Raw genomic sequence first — 26,146 nt, forward strand, 5'->3', positions numbered from 1 at the left:
CTATTACAAAGCTGTGCAAACATCAAACTCTAGATGAAGCACTCATTCGCACATTAGAAAACAGCATCCAAATTTTCTTGACAATGTACATTCTTTGCATATATATATATCTCTCTCTCTCTTTGGACCTGATAAAATTATCTAATTTATATTTTGTTATAAAGATAACAGTAAATTTTAGTCTTTTAGATTTGGTCTAATTAAAATTATGTACTTAATTTACACTATCTGTTTTCTGTAACCTTCCACAATTTAGATACATGAAGTCAGCATGGGCAGATCAAATTAAAAAGGAATGTTAGACCTTATTCCTTTAAAATTGGGTGTAACTAATATATATACTATAATTAGTATCTACTGTAACTGATACTTGAATAAATGCAAAGATAATAGACACTCAAAAAGGGGTAATTGATGCAACCGAACTCTAGCGTTAAGCCAGGTTGAGTACAGCTGGCAGTGAATCACCTATGTGCTTTGTCAGTGGTTAGCAAAGGAAAGCTGTGAAGCATCATGAGTAGGAGCAGGGGCTCTGAGCTGGACTAAGTTTCACTCCCAGCTCTGTCATTTCCTGGCTGCTTGACCTGTGAAATGGGGATATACAGACAACACTTACTTCATAAGGTGGTGTGGTGGTGTGAAACTTAAGCAAAGTACTTAACACAATTTTGGGTAAATGCTCAATAAATGCTGGCTACGAAGGTTGTTTATTTAAAAATATTTTTTTCCAACAAAAAATCTCACTGTTACCTCTTTCTTCCTTTAAATGGATCAGTAACAACTTTCACTGGACTAACTACAATGTTAATTAGAAACATGCTACATTGCCAAAGGGTAACGATCTGTATGGGGGTGTATTTAGTCACGGTGAAGCTACTGCTCTGAAGTCCAATGTCAATCTCCAATGTAGACTAACATCTACTGGTCAAATCGAAAGATGACCAATTCTAAAATGTGTCATCATAGTAAAGAGACTCTTGGAATAATCTCAGGTAGCAATTGTATGGGAATCGAATGTTGTTATATACTCACATACTTATTTCATCAACCCAGTTGAAGACCGACGACTACGTGAATTATCATACCTTTTCATTATAATTTGACTGCTTCAATCCATTGTAGTGGTAGACAGTAAAAGATTCTGGACCACTGGAGCCCTATTATAAATAAAGGACTATTAAAACTTTAAATTATATTTATATCAGGCAATTTCTAATCAACTGAAAGTAAAACACATGTTTCTCAAATCCTTGTCCTTTGATTGGGGACTCATTTGACAAAAGAAGGAACTTAGGTTTATGGAGTTATAACTACCAGAAAGCCCTGAAGCTGAAAGTGTTGCCTCTGAAGATGATGCTGGAAAGGAGGGAAGGTTGATTTCCATTATAAGCTCTTCCACACTAACTTAATGTTTTTAATTATGCATGTATCACTATAACTGTTTTTCAAAAGACAAGCTTCTGAAACAAAAATATTTCCTAAAATTTATCTTTCTATGTAAATAATTTGTTCCTCTCAATGAATTGAGAAAAGCAGTAGCATCACTTTTACTCAGACTAAATACACTTCCAGTATGTACCAATACTTCAAATTTGGCCCACAATATTGAATTAGTGGTTTCTTTTCCAAAAAATATCCAATATTTGAATATTGTCAACCATTAATTAGTGAAAAGAGCACTGTGAGAAATGAAAGCATACTTTAATGCTTAAGGCAACTTCAGTAATATTCAATAAAGGACATTATATCACTAACAGAGTAAGCTTATAGAAAAATGGGTCATGTTATTCCCACTATCTTAACCTTGCTTTTCAATTAGCTAAAGACCATGTTCAACCCTCCTAACTTGGCGTTCAAGGCCATTATGGGCCTGGCTCCCAGGGATTCTCCTCAGGGCCTCTGCTGGATAGATCCCCCTTGGCTTCCTGGCCATATCCGATGGATACAAGCAGGCATGTGGCCCTCCTTAGAATTTTTCCAACTGGAATTAAGGGAAGACAGCTGCTGGCAACTGGAGCTTCAGCTCCTACAGAAAGCTAGGCTGTGAGAATGTAGCCACTTTAGAAGAGGGGATGGGAGGTGGAGACGCTCCCAGTGCTGTTCAAGGACTCCAGGAGCACCTTCCCAGTGCTTCTTCAATTCACCTGAGCTACTCCTTTCCCTTCGTGTATTTTCCCCCTCACTTATGCCAATTTAGGCTGGGGTTCTGTGACCTGCAATCATGAGTCTTAAAATCGTACAGGGCTTTATCTACCTTTTTAGTCTTATCTCTAATTACTCACCTTTCTGAATTCTGTTTTGGACAAGCATGACTCATTTCCCTACGAAAAGATCTTTTGTTGGCCTTTTGCACATTCATGAATTTTTTTTTACTCTTCTCTAAAATGCCCTCCTCTCCTTCCTTTTTCCAGACCTGGTTTAAATCTTACTTTTTCTGTGAAGTGTTTCCTGAACACACTAGTTGGTTTTTTACTACACTGGAACTTAACCTTTATCATAACAATTGTCTAAATAATTTGAGAATGAATCATATAGTACTACCTTGTATCATCTCGTCTATTGTTATTTTGAAAGACTGTTTAACTTTTTATGTCTTACATTCCCAACCAGAGCCTAAACTCTTAAATGTTTTTTGTATCCCACTCAAAATGACTTACAGAAAATAGAAAAATCAATTTGATCCTTTCCTTAATTACGTGAGTCAATGCAATTAGTTACATAATTTGACTCTTGACTATCAAATTATTTAAACTTAAAAAATAACCATTTTCCTGTAATCGAATACAATTTATATTCCCTATTTCCAGTAATTAACTGGCATAAAATACAGAAATACCAACAAAAGGTAGTGTAGCCCAGTGGCAAAGTGCGTAGACTCTGGTTCGACAGACTATGATTCAGATTCCTGAATCAGCTACTAAAATACCTAGTGTAAGACCTTCAACAATTGTCTTAAGTTCTCTAATGCTCAATTTCCTCATTGTCAAAATGGGGAAAATAATAGTATGGAGTTTAGAAGGCACACAGTGCCTGATGGAGAGTATGTGCTTGGGAAATGGGAGCTGCTACTGCTATTCTTATTTAAACGAATGACCTTGAAAAGCTTATAAATATTCCAATTTTTTTCTCCTGCGTCAGCCTCTACCTCATAGCAAAGAAATGTTCTTCCGTAGGACCTACTTGAAGCATTGTAAAGATTACTGAAGTTAAATATTTTCCTGGCTGTCCTTGTCACTCCAGTTTCACAACTTCATTTATTTGTGGTTGATTAAATAAATGTTTACTGGGCCAGGTGCAGTGGCTCATGCCTGTAATCCCAGCACTTTGGAAGGCCCGGGTGGGTGGAACACCTGAGGTCAGGAGTTTGAGACCAGCCTGACCAACAAGGTGAAACTCCATCTCTACTAAAGATACAAAAATTAGCCAGGCATGGTGGCAGGCCACCGTGTGTAGTCCCAGCTATGCAGGAGGCTGAGGCAGGAGAATTGCTTGGACCAGGGAGGCGGAGGCTGCAGTGAGCTGACATCGTGCCACTGCACTCCAGCCTGCTTGACGGAGCGAGACTCCATCTTAAATAAATAAACAGTTTACTGAATGATCACTATATTCATCTGTTAGGGACAAGACAGTATGTGATTAATTGCCAAAAGGAGTGCTGAGTCACTATGCATTTTGTGGCTACAGGAGAAAGGGGACATCAGTGGTATGTAGGGCATGATCGAAAAAGATCTATGACACAGAGGGCGTCTGAGCTGCTACAGGATGGGAATAGGTGGTACTGTGACAGGTCTTCCTCTAAAGCAGCTGTTCTGTAACTTGGGCCTCCAGATCACCTGCAGGGCTTGTTAGACCACACTGCTGCACCCACCCTTAAAGTCTCTGCTTCAGGGAGAAACCTGAGAATCTGCATTTCTAACAAGCTCTTGGAGATCACACTGAGAACTCACTGCTCTAAAGGTAATCAGGAGCAGGATCACATGCTCTGAGGAGGGAAACAGCATGAACTATACAGAGGCAACGAGACAAACCAGGCTCAGGTGGAGAGTGTCTTCAGAATAGGCAACAAGCAAACAGAGAGGAACACAGAGGGAACAAACAGTACAACCAAATGGAAATGTCTGTTACAGGCGAAGGAGAAGGGACTGGAACCCTCTTATTACCTAAAAAATTACTACAACTGTCTCACTTTACATTTTTCACTTCAAAATCTTCCCCAAATTAAATAAAAAACAGGAATATTGTATTTTTACTGTATTTATAACTAAGAATATTTCTATCAAATGTTCCCATAGCCTTGAAATATAATTAAAATTAATACTGTATCAAAGTTTAAAATGCTATAATTTATTATTTATCCAGATATCTAGAACATCAGATTCCAATAAAAAAAAAATCTAGTAGTCAGAATGTCAACAAAGAGGCTATCACACTGAAGGGTCTAATGTCGGAAAATACAATCTAATTTTTCATGAAGTCTTTGCCAAAGTTTTAAAAAGTCCAGTGGTCTACACTGTGATATCCTCAGTTACTTTTTGAATCTTACCTCTTTAACAATTTTATCTAGAATTTAACAATCTTTCTTAACAATCACATCTTGAATTCTAGTAATTTTCCCTCTAGCTTTTAAATTATTTCTATTTGTCAATCTCTCTAATAGCGGTAAAATAGAAATTGGAATGTCTGTTCCAACAATGAACTTCAGTGCAAACTACACTGATATCTGATAAAATGACCATGATGTATATTATCTACTTAAGTAATTTGATTTAGTGGTAAAATGCTTCACTTAGAGAACAAAGACAGGTGTTGGATATAGAACTGGCTTGCCAGTGATACAGATATAACCCAAAAACATTAACGTTGGCACAGATGCCTCTGCTATTCCAGGTAACTGAACTATCGAAGCCCAGTGGAAGATATGTTCCAATGGGAAACAGCACAGACCCACTTAGGTTTTCTTCCACGCAACTGAAATTCTCCTGGAGCTTAGCTTCATTAGGTAGGGGCTTCTACTACCCACAGCCACCTTGACCTTCTCTCACAGTATTTAACAGTTTCCCAAGAGAAGAAAAGTGGGGGTGGGAGTGGAGAAAGATAATCTTTCTCTTTTTACTCCACAAACTTCCGAACTGTTCTCTCCATATCATTACGTGTATAGACTGGTGTCTGCATCATCTTCTGCTACCCTACCCATCAAGGCACTGCGTTACTGTATTCGAACACACATTCCCTCTGTCTGGGAAGGTTTCCATGTAACAGTGCTTTCTCAGTCTCATATCTGCGCATTAGGACATTGTACAGAGAGAGAAAATGCTGCAAACAATCACAGGTAATCATCCCAACAGAGTAACAGTAAATATATTTCCTCAACTATGTTACCTGATCAGGAAAAAATTCTTGAAGAAATGGGCCCAATAATATGATTCCTAATCCTTCTGGATCTAATTTATTCTTCATGAGATTTATACTATGGGGAGAAAAAAGAAAAACAGTGGATACCAGAGGAAAAAAAAGCTGCTTTTCTTTCATGATTAAATTACTGATACTACAACACATTCAACTGCCAAAAATACTAAGAGCTGTTCTTTTTAGAACCTTAATGACAAATACACAGGAATGACATCTAATTTGCCAAAACTTGGTTATTTTTAAACTAGAGTAATCTGTTACTATTTAAAATTTAAATTGTGACGACTTTGGAATTGTTCCTTATTAGGTAAAGTAATTTAAAAACCAAGGCTTATAAACTCAAGCTTGTAACTTCCCAAAGGCAAATTCTCTTTGCTTCATAGGTATGCCTGAATTTAACAATCAAATAAGGCATTTAACTAACAAAATGTTTATTTTAAGCCCAAGCAGAAAAAGAAACACGGTCAAAAGGCAGTGGAACATCAGATAATAGAAAACATCTCTTAAAAAGCTTACTTTTAAGAACTAATAGAAGCTTAAAATTCATAGACAATGTAATTTGAAGGTTAAAGAGCTACATTAATTCTCAAAGAGCTAATGTGTCATGAATGACAGTGAGTGATATATACTGTATTGGTCCGCAGCAGCCTAAACTGCGTACCAGCCCTTACGATGTAGGTGTACCAAGACTGGTGACAGGTGGTGGTATGTGTGACTAGAAAGAAGGCAGAAAAAAGCAGACTGCAGTTTAATTGGTTTAAAAATGGAAATAGTTTTCAGAAAAGTTTTATTTTCTATGCTATCTCAAACTATAAAGGACGAGTTAAATCTACCTTACTACACAACATGTAAAGTGTTATGTTTGGACATTTCAGGTGATTCTAGTCAACCACCTTCCTCAGGGGCAACTTCTCTCCTTTGAGTTTGCTGCTTCGGTCTGGGTCAGTTACCAGGTGTGCCTTTCACAAAAGGAGCTGAAGCTATTCTTGTGAGGGTCAACTGTTTTTAAGGTTTATGAAAGCTGCATCTGTGCTGACATAGCCGTCTCTCTGGGAAACACCTGGGTCAGGCTGCCTCACAGTCCTGCTACCTGACATGTAGTATTGGCCTTGTGAGATGCTTTTGTGGGCCCGTGGCTATCATTCTTGTATAGCATACTGTACAAAGGATATGGCATTTTAATGAGTCTGAGTAAGGCCAGGAGGTTATGATGAAGCAAATGAAGGCAGGGTCATATTACATTTAATTCATTTAATCCTTAGGATGGCCCAGTTATTTTATGGGCCATCCTGTATTATAACTGTAACTAGGCCAAAGTAGAGTGAATACTTCAGTCCAATCTTTCAGCTACTTCAAGAAAAACAACCTGAATCAAATGTACTAACTTTATGATTCAAGGTACGTTTTCTATCTGATAAAACAAGGAAAATTAGGTAGATGACATATAGCTACGTAAGAATTTGGAAAAAAAACCCACAACTTTTTATTCTTTCTCTTCCTTAGTCTGGTCAGTAGCAAAAATTACTTGAGTTAATTCTCTTTTGCAAATTAGAGCAGTGTAAACAAGAAGGTCTCTACTTGGAAATAAAGTTAGAAGAAGTGTAGTAATTAGTATCATACCATTTGTTGGACTAGGTCAACACTCTGAATTTCTGTTTAAATTGAAAACAATTATTAATATTCATTTGTTAATATTTCTATTGAGAATGGATGAAATCACAGCTCTAGTAAGATTGAGACAGATTAATTCAGATGTGGTTGGTTTATAAATGTTTATATGTATTGCATACTTTCAAAGAAAGCATGACTGAACTCATCTAAAAACAGAACAGGATCAAATTGTAAAAATGGTGTCTACCAATATTTCCTGTTGCTTTTGCTGAACCCTTTCATTATGTTCGATAAGCTCACGTTTTCTCATTCTTAGAAAAACTTACGGAAGGAAAAACTATGCTGAAAAAAGGAGTACAGATCCTATCTTAACTTTTATTCCCATATTTGATCAATACATATATCCACTTAACAAGAGTTATTTTTTCATGGATAATAACTAAAGATCTTAATCTACAGAGGAAGTTGTAGATGTAACAATGTATAAAACATAACAGTGAGAATGAAGACAATGACAGGATCCTAAGAAATACTGATATGCCATAATATATTGCAGCCACTCCCACGAGTTTCAGGTCAGTTAATCATTTAGAAATGTTAGGTATCTTTGATCATCTTTATTTAAGAGGGAAAGTCAGAGGCCTGGTGGTTATTTAAGCAGGGCAACTAGCACTATCTACATAGAACCGTCATTACTGAAGATACTAAAGTCACATAGAATTTTAAGACATGGGGAAGTCTTTGCAGAGAAAAAACTTTTTAAAGTTTATAGAAAGACACTTTTAGCATTTTTTAAAAAGCAGGACAATAACTGCTGGGTGGGAATGGAAATTCAATTTAAGTATGTCAAGTCTGCTATAACATTGGATTAGTTCGATTTCTTTCTAAATCTTTGCTTTACATGGATTGCTATGCTTCGTATATGCAGATATAGATTTTTAAAAAGGTAAAAATGTACAATATGTCTTAAACTTAAATGAATCTTTTTGAGTTGGCTAAATAACACTTCCTGTTTAGCTTACTATTCAGGATCTGAAACAAGGTCCAATGCTTTCATCACATCTTCCAGAAGTGAATCGGGTATGAATCCATTATCTGGGGGGAAAAAAAATCAGAAACAACTTGAAATAAGAATTTACTTCAAGAAATGCCGTTACTGCTGATCAGATTCCAGGAAAAAAATCGCATAAAAAATACAAAGAGTTAAAGAATAGTATGCTGCTTATTTTAGGCATCATACCTGTTGTTATTAGAGATTCTCTTCTATTAGTTTTCTAGGAAACATCGGCAAATATTTATTTTCTAGGTTAGTTTCAAATAAAAACATTTTATAACTTGAGAACCCCGAGAAAGCTTAAAGTCAAATTATTTGACCTTTAAACAGTGTTACAGCGTTAAGCGGGGAAAATATTTTTCTTTAGCGGGGAAAATATTTTTCTACTTAATCTTTCAATAAACAAAGTAAACCTTTACATTCCCATTTAAAAGTTCATTTAAAAGAATTCTTTACCAACAAATTCCCTTTGTCACAATGTTATTTAGTTTCCTGAAGGAATGTTAGCGATCCACTGATATTTAGACAACTGACAGATTAACAGCAAAGATATTCTAAAACAGACTTGGTGATTTAAATAAAAGCTGTAGGTTTTTTTTGAAAAAAAAAAAAACACCAAAAAATCCTGAAATGAAGAGTCAAACTAATGCTGATGATGACTACTTTATGGAACATGGCCCAAACTCTGATGATGCAACAGACCATGACACACACAAAGTCCTTGTGGGGTAGTTTGAAATGAGAGTGGTTTTAAACAAGTAACTTGTTTATTCCTTAAATGTACAGTGCCCAATTTCCCCTATCCATTTACTCATGCCTGAAGACTCTCAGCTTTAAATCAGCTTCCAATGTCCTTCAGGGATTAGATGATTAAAAAAAAATCTTGCCATGGAGAACAAGATGTCCAAAAGCCCTGCTCCTACAATCAAACTACAGAATAAAGTGTGCAGTTGCTCTTTCAGGATGTGGAATTGTACACTATCACTATCAGAAAGGAATGAAGTTACGATTGTAGACTGGTCTTTTCTATTCTTAAACCTCATAAGGAGCTGTTTATCCATTTGAAGACAGATTGGCCTTGACTAAAAGGTTATGAGTCATCTAGGATAATTAAAAATGTGCAATTTTTTAAGTGAAGGGTTAGAGTAATTCCAGTTTGTTAAGTTACCAGTAATTTGAGGTATTGAGAATAAAGAAGACCTTGGTTGAAGGCACTTGTAAAAACATTCAAGCTCTGTGGGCTTAGCTTTGATGAGTCTGATCACGATTTTGCTTAAGTTAGGTCACAGCTAAAAAGGCTCAGCATCTCCAAATGTGAAACAGGCTTTATGTGGCCACCAGCAGACAGGAACAATTAGGTTTCTGTGTTTATAGGCTATATCCATTTGGTAGTACAGGTGGAGTCTCCCTCATCCAAAACACTTGGTTCTAGAAGTGTTTTAGATTTCAGATTTCTTCTGGTTTTCGAATATTTGCAAATACATAATGGTTGAACATCCCCAATCTGGTCCAAAATCTGAAATGCTCCACAGGGTCATATAGGCACTCAAAATTTTGGAGGATCAAACTTTCGGGTTAGGGGTGTTCAATTTGTACAACGTTCTTCAGGAGCACTAACAGCATGTACTTTGTCACAGCTGTCAGCCTTTCGGCAGAAACTATAACCTGCAACTCAGCTCCCACCCCAAGAAAAAGTTAATTGGCAAATGACAACAAAAACAACGTGACCTTCTTAACAACATGCTTAAAATACTAATTTTAAAACTAAAGATGTAATAGAATTTTCTCAATAATTCAAAGACTTTTAATATAGTCAAGATTAGAAAGAGATTTCAAAATTATTCTCCTTTGTAGAAAACTTACTTTGATATGTTAATCATACCTACAAAAAAATTCTTTAGAAAAAGACCAGAATCGTTAAGTGTAAAAACAGATGAAACGTAGGTCATGTGACATTTCGTCAACTGACTCCCTAGAGAATAAGGAAACAGAGGCACAAAGACGAAAAGACGACCTGAAAGTCAACAGCAAAGGAAATCTCAGAATGCCATTTGATTAGTCAAGCAGATCTATGAAGAACTAAAATAAAAAAATAGAACTTGCATGCGTTGGTAAATTAACTACATAGATATCAACACAAAAGAATGGGGACTATGAAAAGAGGGCAGAGCAGCCAATGGCTAGCACATACATACTGTAATACTGTCGGATTGTGGCTGACAGGAGGAAAAAAGCTGTTGGTTTAAAATTTTTAAAGATTTTTACCAGTTAAATATCCAGATTGCTAAAAGTGTCAAGTCCTTAGAGATTGTGGGGAGGAATAACTCAATGCAAAAGAGTGCTGATGAAGGAGAGTGAAAGTGAGGCGTGTCATTTACTGGATAAGACAACTGTTTCATAACTGGGAGGAAACCTGAGTTGGGCTTTCAAAGGAAATATAAAACAATCAGGATTTCTGTTCTGAAAGATTAAGAAAGAAACAGGAGAGACCAGCAGGTCTCAATTTTAACAGAGATACTAGCTAAACTGGACACTGCAGGAAGAAGGCAAATATCAAATACTCAAAATTAACAGAGAAGCTGGAAAAAGGTTTCTCAAGAGTTTTGCAACAAATAGCTTATAAGGAAACTGTGAAGCCCAGCATACTTGAGGCTAACATTTTCCATATACTGTGGGAGAGGGAGACTATGGTTTCTTGGGAATCAAAAAAAATTAGAATTTAATGTCATTGTAGTCAAATATTAAGTGATTTTATTTTAAACATTGTATATTTATGTAGCAACATACCATTAAAACCTTAATATAGATCTACAATTTAATAAATACTCTTATTGAAAAAGCAAGTGACCTCTTCCCCAAGGCCAAGTCACACAGACACAGAGTTGAGCTTTTCCGGACCTCTTTGGCATTAACTTCTGGCTGGCCCACCTGGCTCCCCAGTGGGCAATGAGTTTTGGAGGGCAGGGAGTCCAGATCCCCAGGGCCTACCACAGTGCTTGACTCATAGCTGCTCGATAACATTTGTTACTTTTAATGATACAAGCTCAGAAGTAGCTCGTTTATAGCTCGTACTGCAAATTCATTTGTATTATGTGATGGAAAAGGTACAAAATATGGTGGCAATATACAGAAAACTGTTAGCTGGGGCTGCCTGACAGAAACAGTGATGACAGTGACAGGAGTGCAGGGAGGCCACAGCAAGGGCACAGGGAGGAGCATTTATTTAAAAGGAACAGAAAAGACAAGGCAATTCTGGAGGATGTCTAGGGAATGGTGTATATTAAGCTCAATCTACAATAGTCCAATTATTCTTAAAGACTGGGATATTTTAAAAGAAATGGTGTTGCTTCCTGACATGTAATTGTACAAGGGGGAGGGGATAAAGGAGAAAGAAGAAAACAAAATCCATTATGTATAATGTGAAAACCTGTGATGAGCACTTCAGACACTCCCTATGCAGACCTTGATGTCTTTGGAGATTATGGAATAAGCTCTGTGCCACACATTTTTAAAAAACAACACAACGGTTAAGGTATTGAGTACTGACTAATTCATATAAAGTAGTTGCTATTAAGTCCATTTTACAGTTGAAAAACTGAGTTAGGAACTTGTCCAACATCACACAGCTAGTAAGGAGTAACAGAGATGGTATCCAGAGTCACTAGAGAATTCTTGTTCAGTATCTTTGATCATATTAATGTATCTTCATCCTTATCATTTTACAAAAATTCCTATAAAACATGTACCTGAATACAAAGCACATATCCAAACACTTTCTTCCACAAAAAAGATCCACAAAAATAAACACTGTGGCCTTTCTCCGAAGCTCATGTGGAACACTTTGAATAGGCCTAATACCTGATTCTCTTTAAGCTGAGTACGTATGCTAGTCTCCCCTTTCTGAATGTGAGATTAAACTGAGCCAATTATCTAGAGGAGATACATCAAGGTCCCGCAGAAAGTACAATTTTGCTAGTATTCTAAATGAGAAACTAACAGTTAAAAAATATATTTTTGACCTTGTTTTATAAGTATGCTTGATATCAAAATAAGTATTGGGCTCCTAAGATCCTCAAGATTCTGAAACGGGCAGAAATTGCTCAACTAGAAATGGGAGTATCAAATCCTTACTCCGTTAAATTAACAGTTCAAAGTAAACTTAAATTTAGAAAGGTTAAAAAGTACCTCTTTATGACTTTAGCCCTTCAGAAAGATACTGGTAGTAGAGAGAAGGGGAAAGATTGCTGAAACACTTAAAATCTAGTCTTGGTTCTCACATTTAGGTATGTGGCTCTGGAGAAGTGACTCAAACCATCACAAGGTTGTTCTCTAAAGAACAAAACGATGATGATCCCTGCCTATCTCCTAGGTTTGTGGCAAGGTTTTAATGAGGACATGGAGGTAAAGTGCTTTAGAAATTGTAACATTCCATGCAAATGCCACACATCATTCTTAGACAGATCCCCACTTACATACCAGGTTTATGTTCCAAATGATCAGTACTAAATCACTTGTTTAGGTTATGGAAGATGTGGTCTCATAGAGGCAATGCTATAAATAGTGATTCGCCTGTACATGTCTATTTAATTAGGAATATACCCACAGCACAGTGTTAACAGTGTGACTGCAAATCCACCCAGTCAGATACCCGGGTTTAGCAACCAGGGGTGGGAGCTAAAAGTGAGATAAAAATATAAAAATACTCCTGGGTACCTTCAGTGTCCCTCTAGGTCAGTTATTCTACGAGCATTCTGAAGAGGGTGACAAAGGATAACTGTCCCTATACCAGTCTCTGCTAAATGGAAACTGTATCTAAATGCTTGTAAGAACTTTTTGTACACTAAGTGTTGCTTACATCTTGAAACAAAAGCATACCATTTGGAGAAAGAAAATTAAATTAGCAGATTAGTCTGTAAGTGATTGAAAAGAATAAAAACTGAAAAATTAATCTACTTTTAATCCTTCTACTTCTTAGAGCTATCACATAGCTAAACCGTGAACAATGTGATATTTAGATGAAAAGTAGATTTTATCTTCTTCCTAAGTCATATATAGAGGCATAGTTTCTAAGCTATCTGAATAAATTTTGCTTAATAATTCAGTTTATAGTCCTGATAAGTTGTTACACATAACTCTGTAGATTAAAACCATTTAATTTTCTTTGTCTAGTAGAAATACAGCAAATTTATTTTCATATGCATCTCTCACAACTCAATTCTGAAATAACTGCACTGATTATAAGTTATGTTTTAGTATTGGTAATCTGAGAAGTTCTAATTTTCCTTGGTACATTGTAAAAGAATAGTACAAGCCTGCTACCTCATTAGTGATTACTGAAAGCAAACAAAACTACTACTTTTGACAACTGTCTCCTACTTTAACAACCTTAACTTCAGTATCTTTGCAGCATTGATGAAATTTTTTTAGTCTTACAACATCAGCCTTCTAAAGTTGAGTGCTCCTTTGTCTGCTCTGAAGGCATTTTTTCATGCCTTTATTCTTTAATAGTTATTATCTCCTAAGATTTTCTGATCCTCTCCTTGTATGTTTCTTTTCTCAAGAAACTCATTCACTCCCAGTTTCCCATATGAAGGTTCCCAAATCTTCACTAGTAAAACACAACACAACACTTAACGATTACATGAAAGCTATGTGTTTGGTTTTGGAATGTTCGTAGTTATACTGGGTTAAGAATATGACTATCATCTTGGACAATCGCTTGTACCACTGGGCAAGGTGCTTTCTACATTATTCATTTAATATTCATAATGCCTCTAAGAACTAGGTATAGTCGTTCTAACAATGATACCTAAGAAAACAGCAGACCTAAAAGTAACTAGCCTAAAGTTATTTGCTAGTAAGTGCTAAGAGTATATTCTTAGAAATTTGCATGACATGGATTTTCAGAGAGGAAAAGAGCAGATCGCTAAGTGTAAAAAGTTTCAAGACAGAAGAAAGTATATTCATAAAGATAGCTGAATCCATTCAGGTGTCCACAAGGACTTCACTGATCCAGCAACTTCCATTTCTACATGGTACTTTGTAAGGGAACTTTCAAGTATGACAACTTAGTTTTGAAGTTATACTTGAAAGGTGAGTTAGCTATAATAAAGTCGTAACTGTTACCTAAATATGTAAACACAAAAGTGATCAAAACAACCTCGGTGACAATGACTCAGCAGACATTTTAATGATATATAAAACTATACTTTGTTAGGTAGAACAGCTAAACATAGGCTCCAAAGTGAATGATTCAGATGATCTTCCTCTGCTTCTTTATCCTGGGAGGTCAATTATATAGAAATATCCTGGAAGATCTGTTTATTTAATATTCGTTTGGACAAGTAAAGAAGAAAATGACTTACTTTTCAAACAGTTTGTTCAAAAGGTGGTATTTTTTCCCTGTTTGGGGTCAAGATTAATCAGAGGTCAACTATACCTTCAGTACTCCAAGAAACCCAACTCAACAAGGACTTGTGTGCTATTTCATTTGTTCACATTTTCACTATTTTCCTTTTAAAATGTTCAAGAAACACAACTTACGTTTCATTAAATAACCCAATATATCTTTTGAATAAAATCAGGTAGGTATCAATGTCTTTCAAACACATGAAGACAGAAAACAGAGATGATGTTAATAAAATCTTTTACCTTCTGGGTCGTAGGTTTGAAAAACTCTTCTGGCTTGTTCTGAAGGAGCTTCAGGGGCAACTAAAGCCATATCCTGAAAAGATAAGAAGCACGTTGTCAACTAGCTATAGTATCATGACATTAAAAAGAAAACAGATACTAGGGTAGGGAGACATAATGACATTGGAGTCAGAAGACTTTGAGTTATATTTGTATCACAGATGTGTAACGAGATAGGTCATAAACTCTCCAGGTCATTTATTTTACATTTGAAAAATGGCAATAAAACTTCAACCACAGAAAATTGTTGTGAACAATACATGTGAAGCTTTATATAAATACTTAAAACACTGGGGAAAAAAGTCTAATATATGGGCAATTACTATAAAAATGTAGCATAAAAAAAAAACAAACACAAAAACAAAACCCGAACCATTTTTTTCCACATTTTTTTTGTTCAGGTAAGAAGAAATAAAATACACTCTAGTTTTCAAATATTTGAAAATAAAATCCAGAGATTTATTATAGCAAATAATGACACAATTAGATAGCAGTGCATTAAAAATTTTAATTTAGTAACCTAGTCAAGGCTCCATCAAGTTCTACATGTCCAGAATTTTAATTTTTCAGAACTCAAAGGAAACACCCTAGAGACAGAAATTTCTTTCCCCCATAAAACAAATTCTCTACCATGACTAATTTCTCACAGAAAACATTTATCAGGATTCTAAGCACAAAAACTGTGTTATCTTTGATTCTTTACATTTACCCCACATATCTAAGCCATTACAAAATTCTACTTGACACACATGAATCTAAAATGCAGGCTCTTGTTGTTTACCTTTGGTTAGCTTTTACCTATAATTATCTTTGCCTATAATGGTGTTCACTCAGACAAACGTCATCAGAGAGTAAGTTTCCAAGTATCCCTTCCCTACTACCTTGAATCCTTTTTATGGGGTACAAATGTTAAAATCTAAAATGCTGTTCCCCTGTGGACACAATTTTTGCAAGAAATGTACTTCTCAACTGTTATTCTAATATCTCACCTTTACCCTGTTCACGGGTGAAGAAACTAAGAATCAGAGGAGTTCGAACTCAACCATGAGGACTCGGTTCCTGAAAACCTTATTTATAAAAAACAGGAATGGGAACTAAAACAAGGCAACCTGTGCAAGCCCTTACACATTTTTCATGTATTATAATAAAAGGTAAAGCAACTTAAAAATCACTTGATATTTTTTAACATCTGTAAAATTTTGTAATGTACAGTTGTCTCTCATTTACAATCCCTGGCTAGAAACTTCTTAGGCGCACCCTTCACTGCATTTCCAACATTATTTTGCTGATAATGTGTATGCCCAAGTGACATGTTTTTCCTTTGGCTTAACTTTCAATGCCTTTTTGATTTTATGATCTAGTCCTTTATTGCTGGATCCTTGAACTGTATCTAGTCTTTTGCTGTTACAAAAAAATGCTGAATCAAATAAACGTGAACATGTAACATCAGAAACGTGCAGTTATATTTGCACAGCAGGTCACCAGAGTGGGATGGCTGGGTCAAAGAAAGGTTTACTTAACCCGAACAATATTTCTTAAAAACCCTCTTTCCTTTTTCTGATACATTACCAATATAGCCTTAGCTCTATAATTAACTTTTATCCCAAAGCTAGGATTGCAGTGTTGGCTCTCAGATTTAGGGAACAATTGCTGACACATGGGTTATTATTATTCCTCAGTTCCCTTTATCACTCCCAAACCTTAGTTGCAGATTTCTACATTTATTCTAGTATAAGCTTTAGCTCCCTTAACTATTTCTAACACATTTTTCTTTTTCAATTGTCTCCATTTGACTGTTGAAATTTGTAGATGAACACTATAACCTTTGAAATTCTGGCTGAGAAGCTACATGGTTAACAGATCAAATTTTATGCAGAGGGGAACTTACAGGGGCACAAAATCAGGATACAGTTATTCTTTCTATTCACCATCTGTTCCATTCTCAACCTTTTTTTGGGTCACTAATAAGTGAGGAAAAGTTTTAAAATGAGTTTTAAGATATTGCTGGAAATTTCTAAGTATTACTTAAAACTATGATCTAAATAGAAGAAAAGGGAGTATCAGGTTATTTTTTCTGGGTTAAACTAAATCTTTGTGGGGGAAAGGTAGCAGAAATATAACTGAAGCATTACTTCAATATTCTACAAAGTAAAGTTTGGGAAATTATTGCTGTTTACATAGTAGAGAGAAGCAAGTAAAATTCCAGATTTTAGCCATAGAAGGTTTAGATCAGATTCTCTGGCATTAAGGAGCTGAAAGTTCTGGAGTGTAAAAATAATTTAAAGCAAACTACTTGATGCCTTTTCTCTAAGTGCCGTGTGTTTTTTAAAAAAATACTCTGCTAGTGGTTGGGCACTGGGGGTCACGCCTGTAATTCCAACACTTTGGGAGGCCAAGGCGGGCAGATAACGAGGTCAGGAGTTAGAGAGCAGACTGGCCAACATGGTTAAACCCCGTCTCTACTAAAAATACAAAAAATAGTTGGGCGTGGTGGCGGGCTCCTGTAATCCCAGCTACTTGGGAGGCTGAGGCAGGACAATCATTTGAACCTGTGAGGCGGAGGTTGCAGTGAACTGAAATGACATTGCACTCCAGCCTGGACGACAGGGCAAGACTCTGTCTCAAAAAAAACAAAAAACAAAAAACAAAAAAAAAAAAACTACACCAACGTAGAACGAAATTAAAGTAAACCTTAAAGAAAAGTATACCACTTATCTCTTTCTTGCCTCTGGTTATGAATAGGCTATATAAGCTCGCCTGCTATAGAAAGAGCAGTTGGAACTCAGGCAAATGTCCTGGTAGACTCTAGTTAACACATGTTCATTTAGAGCAGGGTTTGGTAAGCATTTTTCTGTAATGGGCCATTGAGTAAATGTTTATGTTTTGCAGGGCACATGGTTTTAGCAGCAAAATACATGACCATGGCTATGTTCCAATAAAACTTAACTTTACCAAAACAGGTAGTGACTTGATTTGGCCTGAGGGCCATCTGCTGACCCATGATTTATATAATGTATTACATACTTTTTTCCCCCAAATGCTCTAATATTTATTTTTTTGAGATGGATGGAGTCTTGCTCTGTTGCCCAGGCTGGAGTGCAGTGGCACGATCACACCTCACTGCAACCTCTGCCTCCCAGGTTCAAGCAAATCTCTGCCCCAGCCCCCCGAGTAGCTGGGATTACAGGCACTCGCCACCATGCCCAGCTAATTTTTGTATTTTTAGTAGAGACGGGGTTTCACTATTTTGGCCAGGCTGGTCTTGAACTGCTGACCTCTTGATCCACCCGCCTCGGCCTCCTAAAGTGCTGGGATTACAGGCTTGAGCCACTGCGGCCAGCCCTTAACATTTATTAAACATGCCAACTTTTTGATATATGGGGGCAATAAAGACATCTTAATCACCTTTACAGATTTTTACAAAGAATATATTTTGGCTATTATCAGAAATTAGAAAAGAGGGCAGGGAATTCTAGCTAGAAGGAATGGAATCATGAAAGGCAGGGAGATGTGACTTCATAGCACACAGGGAAACTGAAAAATGCGAACAGGACTCAGAACTGCGACAGAAAAGGAGGACTTAGGAAGGGAAATGAGCTTCGACAGAAGAATGAATTTGATTTTTGAACTTTTAGAGTTTGGAGGTAATGGTTAAACATCCAAGTAGAATACATGGAGTTATCTTAATACTTGGCACACTACAAACACTCACTGTTTGCCAACTGCGAGCTTCTCGTGAGCTATTAGAAATAGAATACTAGTGTTAGACTGAGGTTACGGCTGGGGAACCTGCCAGGGAAAATACTGAAAACTGATGAAAGCAGATTCCTTCAAAGAACTAAGAAGCGAGTACAGTTGATCCTCAAACAACACGGATTTGAACTGCATGGGTCCATTTATATGTGAAATTTTTCTCAATAAATATATTGGAAATTTTTCTTGAAAATTTGCAACAGTTTGAAAAACTCACAAACTGTGCAGCCTAGCGATATTTTCAAAAATTAAGAAAAAACTAAGTATGCCATGCATGCATAAAATATATGTAGATACTAGTCTATTTTTTTTTTTTTACTACCATGAAATGCCACAAATCTATTACAAAAAGTTAAAATGTACCAAAACAGGGGCATACAGACCGTACCTGGCACCATTCACCGTCAAGAGATGTAAATGAATGTAAAGATGCAGTATCAGATCATAACAGCATGAAATTAACTTTAGTGCATACTGTACTACTGGAATAATTTCATCACCATCTCCTGATGCTATTGTGGTGAGCTTGTGTTGTATCTGCTTAAAGCACAAGTGTGGCACTAATCATCTCCGCATGTGCAGCCCATCACTCCAGTGAGTTCCACATCACAGTAAAAAGTGATCCCAAACAGTCCTCACATACTTTTCATCATGTTTAGTGCAATACTGTAAATCTTGAATGAAACCATGGGACCCATATGAAGTGCCACTAGTGATGCTGGAAATGCTCCCAAGAAACAAAAGTCTGGACGTAAGAAAAAGTGGAATTGCTTGATATGCACCATGGATTGAGGTCTGCTGCTGTGGATACTCACTATGTCAAGAGAAATGAATCCAGCGTAAGAATATCATAAAAAAAGAAAAGGAAATTCGTGAAGCCATTGCTGCAGCCATACAAATCTTCCACTTTTTGCAAAATACCTCCTTGTACAAAAAATGCGACTTGTATGTAAGTGCAGGATTGCTATAGGAAAGGCACACCTTTAGATTCTAATAAGATTCAAGAAAAAATGCAATCATTATACGACAAGTTAAAGCAAAACAAAAGTGAAGGAGCTAAAGGTGGAGAACTTAATGCCAGCAAAGGATGGTTTGATAATTTTAGAAACTGGTTTGGCTTTAAAAATATCAAGGTAACAGGAGAAGCAGCTTCTGCTAACAAAGAGGCAGCAGGTAAGTTCTCAGAAACCATTAAGAAAATCTTTGAGAAGAAAGAGTATCTGCCTGAACAGGTTTTTAATGTGGACAAAGATGCCCTATTCTGGGGGGAAAAATGCCATAAAGAACACTTATAAGTAAGGAACAGAAGCAAGCACTAGGATTTAAGACAGGAAGCAAAAGGCTACTGTTTTATGCAAATACAGTCAGGGTGATGATCAGGACTGCCCTTATCTATAAAACTGCTAACCCCAAGCCTTGAAGGGAAAAGACAACACCAGCTGCCAATCTTTTGGTTGTATAAGAAGGCCTGGAAGAGAACGCTTTCTCTGGATCGGTTCTATCAATGATGTGTACCGGAAGTTACACAGTACCCTGCCAGTAAGAGACCATCTTTTAAAGTTCTTCGGATATTGGACAAGGTCCCTGGCCACCTAGAACCCCATGAGCTCACCACCGAAGGCATCAAAGTAGTTAACTGCCCTCTAACGCAACATCACTAATACAGCCTCTAGATTAGGAGGTCATAAGGACCCTTGAGGCTCATTACACACAGTACTCTGCAGAAAAGATGGTTATTCCTATTAAACAGAACCCCAACAGCAAGAACAACATGGAAGTCTGGTAGGATTACACAGCACTGAAGAGGCCATCATTGTTACAGAAAAAGTTAATCCATCCAGCCCAAAGCATATTCCTGCTAGAGAAGACTGTGTCCAGATATTGTGTATGACTTCACAGGATTTACACAGCCAATCAGGGTAAAGGGTTTCAAGATACAGATCTCGGAGAAATTCAAGAGCTAACAGACACCACATCAGAGGAAATAACAGAAGATAGTTTGATAGAGATGAATGCTTCTGAACCAGTGCTGGACAATGAGGAAGGTGATGTATAAGAAGCAGGACCAGAATACAAACTGACATTCATCTTAATTTTAACATATTCTTTTCTCCAGCTTATGAGAATCCAGTATATAATACATATAAAATACAAAATATATGTTAACCTACTGTTGGTTAAGGTAAGGCTTCCAGTCAACAACTGGCTAACAGTAAATTTTTGAGGGAGCCAGAAGTTCTATGTGGATTTTTGACTATGCAGGGGGTTAGCACCCTAACTCCCATGTTGCTCAAGGGTCAATTATGTTTTCAAAAACGAATTGCATTAGTCTGTTTTCACACTGCTATAAAGATACTACCTGAGGTGGGGTAATTTATAAATAAAAGGTTTAATTGACTCATAGATCTGCATGGCTGGGGAGGCCTCAGGAAACTTACAATCATGCCAGACAGTGAAGGAAAAGTAAGCGCCTTCTTCACAAGGCAGCAGGGAAAAGAGCATGCAGGGGAAGCACCAGATATATATCAACCAACCAGATCTCCTGAGAACTCACTATCAGAAGAACAGCATGGGGGAAACAGCCCTCATGACCCAATCGCCTCCCACCAGGTCCCTCCTTGCGATGGGAGATGAGATCTGGGTAGGGACAAACAGCCAAATCGTATCAGGAATTAAGGCAACTTATTGGTTGAAGTTAAGTGTAAAACAAGTAACTCAAAACCTTGTTTGTGGGGAAATGATAACAAACCCATTTGTTAGCTATCTAAACAGAAACTCTTTTTTTCCTCCCAACAAACAATCTGGCGATATTGGTTAGGTTCCAAATAACAAAACCACCAACTATAACTGCCATTACTAATAAAACAAACTGTGTCTTAAACAAGAAAAAAAAATCATGTTTTCCTTTTTTGGTCTCAGTCATATACTACTAACAGCTAATTTGGTCAACTCCTTAGGCATTAACTCTTAATCATATTACTTAAAAAAGATGTGTTTATACTACAGGATGAAAAAAAATGAAAAGAGAAAAAACCCAAGAGATTATTATAAATTCAAATGGAAATATTCCAGAAGTTTTCTTTCACAAATCAAAACCAGTACATAGTCTTCTAAAGTGATTACTGACTTGCTTATTTTGAGTGTTTACAATGCTTTTTGGATTACCATAGAAAATGATCTTTTAGTTAAACCTTGTTTAAATTTATGTAATGTTTAAATGTTTAGAGATGTAATCAGAAAAAGTTACAAAACCACCTTCTATTCCCATTAAAGTGTTTCATTTTGCTGTTCTTTTAACTCTGTAATTTTAATTCAAATTATAAACACTAATTTTTACCAATTTATTTAACTTAAACACTTGTAAACAGGGTTCCTAGTAAAAAGATCTGTAGAAAAATCCATGTAGCAAACTTAATATTAACATTCAATATACTGCATATTTGCATAGCAAGTTTGAAGAGCAAGTAAGTATAGAATTCCATTCAATTGAAAGTGTTTTACTGCCGTATTTTTCTTATTGTACGTAAAACGGTTAGAAAGAATGTAATAACTTTATAAATGTGAAGAGGAGGATTCTACCCCTCAGATTTTCCATTTCCAAAATGTAATACAGCAACAGTTTTTAGGTTCCATATGTAGTATATTTTCTCTAACTATACACAAAACCATAATTTCTTAATCATTTGGCAGGCTTAATAGATGGTAGAGAAAAACCCAGTCTGTGCACTCAAGGTCGCAGTCTAACAGAAGAGAGAAAAACATGCTACTCTATCTTTACTTCCATGAATATTAAAATTATCCTAAGAAAATTATATTCTAGGATGAAGTTCTAACAAATATACACTAATCCTATACTCCCCCCCAACACACACAAAAAACCCCCCCATGAATGATAATTAAGTAAAGGGATTCCAAGGTCAGCAAATATAGTTGCATTTTCTTTTCTTCATCCCTAGTTGTAATACTTAGGAGAAAATTTCAACATGTACTGCATTTGGAACTCTTTTAGGTACCCTCAGTAGGAACAGACCCTACACACATAAGACTCAACTATTACATACTGTTTTAGTTAGCAATTAAAGCTCTGATTTATCATCGAAATTATTTTTATTGTAAAAGCAGTTCTTTATATTAGTCTGATATAATCACATGATTTTATCAGAGGAATTTATATTCAACCAATTTACTGGTCAACAGGGATTGCTAAACAATCTAGCTTTTAAAATTATCTAGCCTCACTCAGCTTAATTGCAGGGGGTTGGCAGGGAGTTGGGGATGGAGGTAGGTGGACCAAGCTGTTAATGGGACTAATAGCCTACAATCATGAAACAGGTATCTCCTTTTCACGCAGCTCTGTATTATCAGTGTAACTATTCACTGTTCACCACAAACCTTTTAAAATGTTGTAACATTAGCCATCCTTCCAAACACCTACTGAAATATAAGGCCTGTGTACAGTGGGTTGGCTGGGGATAAGTAGTTCACGACTGAAAAGGTCTTTAAATTTTATTCATTAAGCCTTTCATCATTATGAAGAGCAATCTGCTGTCATGATTCATCAAAGAACCTCCGAGAGCATCGTCATCTAACTTCAAGAATGATTGCTCATATATTTATGACACTTTAGCTTGCAGACAACATTTTATAGTGTTAAAAGTCCCTCCAATAAATAAACAGAAGGTAACTGGTATATAATTTACCTTTAAGTAAAATTTTACTTTATAATGTTTCACCTTTAGTCTTTGCTTACTATCTATATTCATGACCAAATAATTTGGGAAACAGATTTTAAGTCAATTAAATTATCTCAAAACATAGTATGTCATTAGCACCAGCAAGATTAACCGAATTCAGTTAATCCCAATATCTGAAAGCAGGAAGGATGGTGGTCTTTTTTCTTACTCTTTCATTCTTTTCCAAATAATGTGTAACGCCCAGGTCACCTCCACAGTAGCCCACTGCTGTGAGGCACCAATCTGTGTAATATGGGCAGAGAAGCCAGGGTAGGAAACACGGCAGAGAGCCCTCTGAGGTTCCTCCTCTAGAAACACAGACTCTAAATGCACAAGTGGAAATAAGGCAGTGGGAGAAGAAGTTTCTAACAGATGTGATCTACTCTTGTGCCGTAATTAGTAAAATCATTAATGAGTGAGCTGCTGACTCTCCAAATTATCATAATTGACCAACTCACTTTAAAAAATCCGTCGAGCTTTTCTTGATGTTAGGTGATGTTCTTGGAGGTTCTTTGATTATTCATGACAGCAGATTGCTCTTCATAATGATGAAAGGCTTAATGAATATACTTTAAAGACCTTTTCAGTAATAAACTACTTATCCCCAACCAACCCACTGTACACAGGCCTTATACTTTAGTAGGTGTTTAGAAGGATAGTTAACGTTACATTTTAAAAGATTTCTGGTGAACAGTGAATATTTATACTGGTAATACAGATAAAGGTACCTGAAAAAATAAAGTTACTCTTTATTTCAAAGTTAGGACTCTTTGTATCGCTGGAATTAATTTAAACTGTTCAATCACCTAGATACAAGATAATCGATGGTGGTAGATATTATTGTTCCCAATCAGTTGCTGCTTCCTCCTTCTAAGAGGATTATTTGTCACTGTCTGTTGCTAAGTGACGTGAAGTACCTGTCTGTGAAAGGGGCCTACTTCCGTGCCTCAGTGACATCAGATTTAGCCAGAGAAATACAACTGGGAGTGACATTATGCCAGCTCCTAGCAGAAACTTTAAGTGCCACTATCTGGTTTGGCCAGGAGTCTTGTTCTTTTCCCTCTCTTATGAGAACTGCACATTCCAGGCAGAGGCTACTCCTTCAGCCCAGATTTTAAAATAAAGGAGACACGTGGAGCACACCTGCAGCTGACATGTAAGTTACGAGGGCGGTAAGCTTTGGGCTGGGTGTGTTGGGGAGAGGGTGGCAGTGGTGTGTTCCAGTACAGGCAAAAAGAGGGTACATTGTTTTTAGAGATGTTAAAACATTCTCAAATTCCTTTTTGCCATCACCACATGCAGGCAAATCTAAACAATGTCAGTGGTCAAATACTCCTTCTACCCGCAGGACGGGTTGTTCTCATCGCCCCCTTCTTGAATACCACTGTGTACATGACTGAAATGTCAGGGTTGTTGGTTACTGCAGCAAGCTGGTGAAAGGGATTAAAACCTAATATACTGGCTTGGGCTGTATGTTGCTTGTGCCACATGTATTCTATTTGATCTTCCTATTGAGAGCAGTCTACATTTTCCTCTTGTGTCTTCCCTCATGCTACCCAGGGACTCTGACCTTAACAATGTAAGCTGCACATGGAGGAATCTCCACATATGCAGACTTCATGTTTCCTATGAAAACGAATGCTTAAGAAGAGGACTGAAACTGTAGTCCACTCAATACCAATAATTTGATCTTGGGAGGCTTGGATTAGTATGAACAAAAAGTGAGGGCCCCCAACCAATCCTACCCTCCTTTTCTACAATTTTAAACAAGGTTTGCATGATTAAAAATTAGTCACAGTACTCACATTTATAATTTAAAATTTTATCACAGCTGTACAGAGAAGCTTTGATTGTTGACTGAGAAGGCCGTTCTACTTCCATGAATTTGCTTTATATTCATGCCATGGATATTCCTGTTTAGCTTTCTATATCAAGACAGACTTTCATATAGTAAAGATGATTTGGAAATAAATCTGATTATTTAAGCTGGTCCTATAGCTGATTGTCAACCTTTGCTTTCATCTTAATATCCTAGCACAACTAGTATGGTTTAGCTATAATCAACCAATTACTATTCCCCAAATACAGTATTAACTTTCCCATTACAACACTACATCTATACAGCCTTCATTTCATGTCAGTCTCAAAGTTACCATGTCCTTTCATTCAAGTATAATCTCTTCTACACCAACTTCTTCCCTCTTCCAGGCTCTACTCCACTCTAGCATAATGAGTTGTTTCCTTGAGGGAGGGAAGTTAAATGCACAGCTCAGAAGCCAGAAGACTAGAGTTTGAATCCTGCCTTGGTACTCACTAGTATCTAACTTTGGAGATGTCATTTTTCTCATTGGCCCCAGACTGTAACACGTAGATGAAAACGACATGCAGCTCACAGGGTTGGTTTGAGGATTAAATGAGGAATACTCCTGAGATGATTAATTAGTATACTGCCTAACACACAGACAACATTCAGTAAATGTTCACAGTAAACTATTACCAAGTATTATTAATCCTTACATTTCAACAGTACTTAGCACAATGCTGAATGTGTGTGGCAGTAGGTAGTGTGGGAAATCAGGTAGTGCCACAAGAAGGTAGTAAGCTGGAAGAATAGAAGCAACAAGAGAATAGGAGAATCAGTGGACACAATACGAATGATGGAAGGCTGGACCAGGAATGCTGAGCAAGATTTTGATAAGCACATTCTGGGCAGAGGGTAACATAAGCAAAGCGTGTGCATACACACGCAAAAATCCAAATTAAACTCAGTAAGACTTAGTGATGGTCATCTATTAACCGTACAAGACTTTTTTTGTACTCTGCTATCAACTCTACTGGCTATAATTTTTTTCTATCAATTCTAAACAGATAGCTCAGGGTGTGGGCTTAAAGATAC

General features: G+C 36.7%; 1 protein-coding gene and 1 long non-coding RNA gene across 28 annotated transcripts in view; one reads left to right on the forward strand and one right to left on the reverse strand.

Moving 5' to 3' along the window:
* LOC141407652 (uncharacterized) overlaps positions 1 to 26,146 on the forward strand; it is a 109,623-nt gene that overhangs the window by 39,589 nt on the left and 43,888 nt on the right. The window lies entirely within an intron of this gene.
* Positions 1 to 26,146, reverse strand: part of MINDY3 (MINDY lysine 48 deubiquitinase 3) — an 81,545-nt gene that overhangs the window by 2,856 nt on the left and 52,543 nt on the right. For 19 of the 27 annotated variants that reach the window (XR_012417503.1, XR_012417499.1, XR_012417500.1 and 16 more), the window contains 4 exons: positions 14,726 to 14,798; positions 8,043 to 8,115; positions 5,380 to 5,467; positions 1,086 to 1,157 (listed from right to left, as the gene is read on the reverse strand). Coding sequence is in view for 10 of the 27 variants with exons in the window: in XM_074001121.1 (XP_073857222.1) it covers positions 1,086 to 1,157; positions 5,380 to 5,467; positions 8,043 to 8,115; positions 14,726 to 14,798 (306 nt within the window). In the remaining 17 variants the exon portion in view is untranslated. The remainder of the gene's footprint in view (positions 1 to 1,085; positions 1,158 to 5,379; positions 5,468 to 8,042; positions 8,116 to 14,725; positions 14,799 to 26,146) is intronic. The other 8 variants (XR_012417501.1, XR_012417498.1, XR_012417494.1 and 5 more) reach the window with 2 other exon arrangements.

The sequence above is a fragment of the Macaca fascicularis genome, chromosome 9 (genome assembly GCF_037993035.2).
Source record: "Macaca fascicularis isolate 582-1 chromosome 9, T2T-MFA8v1.1".
Classification (NCBI taxonomy): Eukaryota; Metazoa; Chordata; class Mammalia; order Primates; family Cercopithecidae; genus Macaca; species Macaca fascicularis.